General features: G+C 56.8%; 3 protein-coding genes across 6 annotated transcripts in view; 2 read left to right on the forward strand and 1 right to left on the reverse strand.

Annotated features, from left to right (window-relative positions):
• SDRG_12245 (hypothetical protein) overlaps nt 1-899 on the forward strand; it is a gene marked incomplete at its 5' end in the record, with an annotated part of 1,854 nt that extends 955 nt beyond the window's left edge. Inside the window, 3 exons of the mRNA XM_008618308.1 lie at nt 46-369; nt 427-547; nt 590-899. Of these exons, the coding sequence (XP_008616530.1) occupies nt 46-369; nt 427-547; nt 590-732 (588 nt within the window). The 3' untranslated portion in view covers nt 733-899. The remainder of the gene's footprint in view (nt 1-45; nt 370-426; nt 548-589) is intronic.
• A 957-nt stretch (nt 900-1,856) lies between these two features.
• On the forward strand, nt 1,857-2,372 carry SDRG_12246 (hypothetical protein). The gene has a single exon (XM_008618309.1). The coding sequence runs from the start codon at nt 1,962-1,964 to the stop codon at nt 2,262-2,264; it is 303 nt and encodes a 100-aa protein (XP_008616531.1). The 5' UTR covers nt 1,857-1,961; the 3' UTR covers nt 2,265-2,372.
• SDRG_12247 (hypothetical protein) lies at nt 2,257-4,197 on the reverse strand. 4 transcript variants are annotated; one of them, XM_008618311.1, is made up of 5 exons: nt 3,872-4,197; nt 3,473-3,809; nt 3,350-3,424; nt 2,744-3,301; nt 2,257-2,686 (listed from the first exon to the last, which is right to left on the reverse strand). In XM_008618311.1, exons 1-4 carry the CDS (start codon nt 4,154-4,156, stop codon nt 2,751-2,753), a joined length of 1,248 nt encoding a protein of 415 aa, XP_008616533.1. In that variant the 5' UTR covers nt 4,157-4,197; the 3' UTR covers nt 2,257-2,686; nt 2,744-2,750. The 4 variants fall into 4 exon arrangements, with proteins under 4 accessions (XP_008616533.1, XP_008616535.1, XP_008616532.1 ...); XM_008618313.1 differs by having other exon boundaries at nt 2,739-3,301; XM_008618310.1 differs by having other exon boundaries at nt 2,257-2,689; nt 2,739-3,301.
• Nucleotides 4,198-5,056: the final 859 nt, after the last annotated feature.

Consider the following 5,056-nt stretch of genomic DNA (forward strand, 5'->3'; position numbering starts at 1 on the left):
CCCCCATGCAGTGAGTGCTTTCAACCTCACGAGCGCATTAGGGAGTACATTCGCGAGATGGAGGACGACGATCTGCGTGTGCAGCCCATTGGCACGGACCGGACCGGGAACCGGTACTTTTACTATGCGCAGTTTTACCAAGAGCGCCGCGTGTACCGTCTCTCGGCCGACGCCGATGCGTCCTGGGAGCTCTGGGCCAAGGGATTGGACACTGTCACGGCGCTGCACGACGCCCTCTTGCTTGCCAAGAAGCGCGGGCGCCATGTCGCTGGCGAGACCGAGCTCCTCGACCATGTAGAAGCGATGCTCGAGATGATGCACAACGACGCCGCCGACATGAAGCGCGAAGAAGAGAAGGCGCTCAAGCGCGTACGCACTCATCTCTGCAATCTCGATACGGGTGCTATGGAGAATGATGGCGACTAGGCGATTCTCGAAGCAATGCCCCGCAAGCGCTCGGCGCGAATCCAAGTGCTCACGATGGAGAAGTTTGAAGAAGAGCAGCAAGAGCGCGACACCCGCCTGGCGCAAGAAGCCGCCGAGGAAGGTACGCAACCCATCCGAGTTCTTAGTTTTAAACGGAAGCTAGAGCGCCGACGGCAAAAGGAAGATGCTGCTGCCGCCAAGGAGAAGGAGCGCAAGCGTCTCTTAGCGGAGCAAGACCAGCGCCAGGCGATGAATACGGACCGACTAACGCGGCGCCAGAAGAAGCTCGCCGAAGAAAAGGCGTAGCCACTGGCAATCAAGTGCTGATTGAGTCATCTCTCTATCGTCTCGTTTGTCCAACGGCGACCTTCGTCCATGGCGAATGGGCCCGACGCTTGTAACGTGTCGCTCGACCCCACGACGCCACCTGTGACTCACACTACAAATCGCAGCTTCGGCACGCTACATACCGCTTCAGTGTTCAGATGGAGGAGGAGGCTTCATGGGCGCCGATACCAAAAGCATCGTCAGCCACGCTTGTTACCGGTTCTGTGTGTGCCCACGCACCGCTGTGAGAGGATGCACCCGTAGTATCGTTCGCACCCAGCCACGTTTCTGTGATTGCGTGTTCTTGACAGCAACACTGACGGCGGCAGTTCCTGAAGTATCTTGCAGCCCTGGCTCACTACTGCCCGAAAGGGCGTGAAGCCCTTACACCCTAGTCTATTATACGAAACCGTGAGGTGCTTGGCTCCAGAGCCAACGCGTATATGCGGGAATTGCCAATGGTGTTTGTGTTGCTTGATGGAGTGGGGGCGACCGTGCGTGGACTCGTCGCGTCTATGGCATTGGCTTGTGAGGGCGTATTTTTGAGCTCAAGTCACCGTCAGTTGATGTAAACAGGCGCTTCGTGGCCACCGCGCTCGGCTACTCCTCCCGATAACAACGGACGCGAGGAGGCTCTGCGCTACAAAGGCGTTTGAACATAGTCGTGCTCCTCAAGTACATTGTACTTGTGTGAGAAAACCCTTCCATCACCCGCGTGTCTATATGTGATCGTCGGCTCGCGTCGGCAAAGGGCCAAGGGCATGTTCGATATTATTTTATAGAAGCTATCGTTGCAGCGGCAATGTGCCAGGTCTTCATGAATGGCTGGGCGGCCCCAGGTGTTAACATCCGGTGCAACCAGCCGCTGTCATTCGCTAAATCAAGTACCTTTTGAAAGAGTATCTTGTTTATGCGGCGACGTTCGCCAATCAGAATCTGTCTTTTCGTTGCCGTGCGTCGATTTATGGCAATTCATAGCAGCGTCGCACGCGGGCAGTGGGTTTTATCACACAAACGTGTGGCTGGGATCTTGTCTCTGGCACAGACCAAACGCGAATTCAAAAAGTTGCTCACGCTTCCTAGCTTTTTTAAACCGTCCGCCAGGGACACGCACCCTCGACCTCAACGTCGCGATCCCTCTTCATTTGTGAACTTCTCTCGCAACCAACTCACCCCACCACCCCACCCCACCCCACCCCACCACCAATATGCCCAAGTCGCAAGCGAGCCCCCGTGATTCGATGACGGCCGTCCGCAAGTACCATGCCTTTGTGATTGCGCGGCTTTTGAACGACAGCGCATCCAAGCACCGCGTGCCTCACACGACGATTGCCAACAAGCTCGCCAAGGTCGCGCTCAAGATGGAATATCGCATCTTCAAGCTCACGCGCGGCCGCCTCTTGGACGAAAATGCCATCAAGCTCTACTTGACGCACTTGACGCAGCAGGCGCACCGTCGCCACCGCCGCCAGCTGCAGTCCGAAAAGACCGAAATGATCAAGGTCGCGTAGATCCGAGCGCAGGATCGGCGTCTCTATTTATTGACTTCGTAAATTTGAAATTGAAATAATAATAAAAAATCCCACGACGCCTCTTCGTCGATACTGCTTGGAACGAGGTCCGATGCCTCGCATTTCGATTGATGCGCTGCTCTTCGTCGAGAGATGGACACTTGCTGACGGACCGAGGGACGGCTCGACGGGAGCGTCCCTTTTATGTGTCGTAGTCGCCGCCACTTGAAGCGTTTTTCAGCGCATCTTTGACGACCACATGGTGTCGCTGACTCGATCATCTTTCGCACGCTAGACCATGTGGGCGTTATATTCGATGACGATCTTGCTCGGAAAACGACGAGGGTATCGAGGGACCTGCAATCGATTCACGACCTCCAGGACTCGTACACCAGCTCGTATGACGCTCACGCTTGTTCTTTCTGCTAGTTTGTAGATTAGGCAAGAGACAGGCAGAGACAAAAGACAAGGTACCGTACTCGGACATCACAGCGTCGACTTGCTCTTGAGCACAATGGCGTAAAATGTAATGTAGCTCATCTCATCGACGCGGCGGGCGCCCCATTCGAAGCGCGGCACTAGTCGCTTGAGGATCGTCTTGGCCGTGCGCTGAAATCCGTGCTTGAACACCACTGCGCGCGCTTCTGGCGTCATGGACGCGACGCTGGATTCGTGCGGATGCCCTGCTGCCAAGACTACCGTTTCAATCACCTTGCGGGCTTTCGAAAGCTTGCTCCGGTCGCTTGGTTTCGTCAAGTCGAACGAGCGCAGTTTCCGCAAGGGGCCGATGCCACTCGTCAAGATCCCTTGATACCACATGCACCAAAGCTGATGCACCGTGCATGCTGGCAGGACAAACTTTTCTGGCACCGGGTGGGGTCGCCCGCCCCACGAAAACGTCGGTACTGGTGGCTCTGACGTGGCGAGATCGGGATCGGAGTTACTCTCAGCAGCAATCGTGAGAAGGCAGCGCGCCGTCATGTGGTCGCGCAAGTCCGCGGTCGCTTGGGCTGATGGCTGCGCACAGCACGAGGACCCTAATTGCAGTCACTACTCGTCGTATCGCTCCCGTGGCATATTTCTACCTTGCTCTGGCACAGCCTCCTGCGTGGCTGTGCTGCCTGGTTGGCCGGTGCGAGGAGCATAGTTTTTGGTAAACGCTAAGCATGTTGCTTGCCTTCTCGATGGATTCGGTATGGGTGTAGTACCTTTAAGCGCGGCGCAAAGGTCTGGCGGTATCTCGACCTTGGCTTCCTTGTGAAGGTTGATGAGAGCGCTCGACGCGTTGCCGACGTGTGACGCCGATGTTGGCTGACGGGGCTCGAGCGGTGTCCCGCGCTTGTCGCACTTGATGGACATGAACCATAGATAGCTTGTGGCGACGCATGCCGGCAAGACGACGTTGTCGTTTTGCACGAGCGCAGCATGACGCTCTTGAAGCCATGCTAAGAGGCGCTTGTTCAGGGCATTGTAGCGCTTGATCGTCGTCGCCTCGCGACCATCAGCGTCCGTTTTGGCTGTTGACGCCGGGCTCGAAGCATTCTCCTAATAGCGAGAGAGATGCGTGGGCGAAAAGCAGAGTGATCACCGGACTGATCGCCGGATACCTGGATGGCAAGGGGTGATGCCGTCGAGGCGGTCGAGCACGGTGCAGAGGGCACTAATACTGCGGGACCCGCAGTATCTTGCATTGCGCAGCGCTTGCCGCGTACTTGGTGCGTTAGCCCGCGTGTGTTCGGCGCCGCCTCTCGCCGCTTCTTCGCCGGGCCACCACTCTCGGCCCGTTCTGTCGTCTCGTCAGAGAGCGTGGCTGACGTTCCCGCGTCAGTAGCACCGACTGCCGCTGCGCTCGCTTGTCGTTTCGCTGTTGCTTTGCTTTCGCGCGCGACCATGCTGCGTCGTCCGGATTTGTCCTGCCGTAATGAGACGTCGACCATACATTTGTCAAGTCACTTTGCGCGTTGCATGTGCACGAGGTATTATGAGACATGCATCGAATACGAAAATCAAGTCGAATCGCCGAGCCTATGCCTCCTTGCAGCAATTCTCGCGAGGGCTTGCCAGTGTACAAGTCGTCTTTAGCCTTGGCGAACATTAAAACGACGTATGCACACATCGTCATCTCTCAGGCTCTGACGCTGCCGGCGTCGATGCGAAGGACACTGAATGGTTGACGTACCGTAGGCAGTGGCGCAAGCTTTCGAAGCAGCGGCGTAACGTCGTCGTTCGATCACTTTTGTGTGGCAAGGCTGGCAAGCACGCACCTCTTTTCCCGTGCAAAGATCGGTCGCGCACGCCTCTCAACGCCAAAGTGGCAGCGATGCATCCCTCGCTTCCGAGACCCAGCTCGCCTTCATCCGAGGCTCCCCACGATCCACGATCATGATCATGGTCCTGAGCCAGTGTCGCCACCCGACACAGCTGTTGGCAACAGCATCGGGTCCCACGTCGCGGCATATCGCAGCATTCGAAGGTTCCTCAACTCCAACGAAGCTACGCCCCACTGGCCCTAAACCTCGTAGACTTGCGCTCCTCGTCGTGGACGCTGGCCGAGCACTCGGACGCTACATAAATAGCTTCAGAGTAATTAGTCGCTCGCTCGTACTCGTATCGTCGATGGCGCCTGCGACACCCATACCGCGCGTCTAGAAATTTTCTCGGCAGATGGAGGATGTTGCCGGAGCAATCGGTATATCCGGCTCTGGCGCTTGTGGAGTGTGAGTTCAGTCTTCGATTCATCTGCTTCGAGTCATGGTCCTTTGCCCGTCGACGCTTCTGGCGATGCTGCTGCC

The sequence above is a fragment of the Saprolegnia diclina genome, assembly GCF_000281045.1.
Source record: "Saprolegnia diclina VS20 unplaced genomic scaffold supercont1.48, whole genome shotgun sequence".
NCBI classification, from domain to species: domain Eukaryota; phylum Oomycota; class Saprolegniomycetes; order Saprolegniales; family Saprolegniaceae; genus Saprolegnia; species Saprolegnia diclina.

Excerpts from the sequence above, each read along its gene's own strand:
- SDRG_12246 (XM_008618309.1), top strand. The coding sequence starts at position 1,962 with ATGCCCAAGTCGCAAGCGAGCCCCCGTGATTCGATGACGGCCGTCCGC.
- SDRG_12247 (XM_008618311.1), bottom strand. The coding sequence starts at position 4,156 with ATGGTCGCGCGCGAAAGCAAAGCAACAGCGAAACGACAAGCGAGCGCA. Across the intron at positions 3,810-3,871 it reads CATCACCCCTTGCCATCCAG|GAGAATGCTTCGAGCCCGGC; the intron begins GTATCCGGCGAT and ends TCTCGCTATTAG. Across the intron at positions 3,425-3,472 it reads CCTTTGCGCCGCGCTTAAAG|CGTTTACCAAAAACTATGCT; the intron begins GTACTACACCCA and ends CAACATGCTTAG.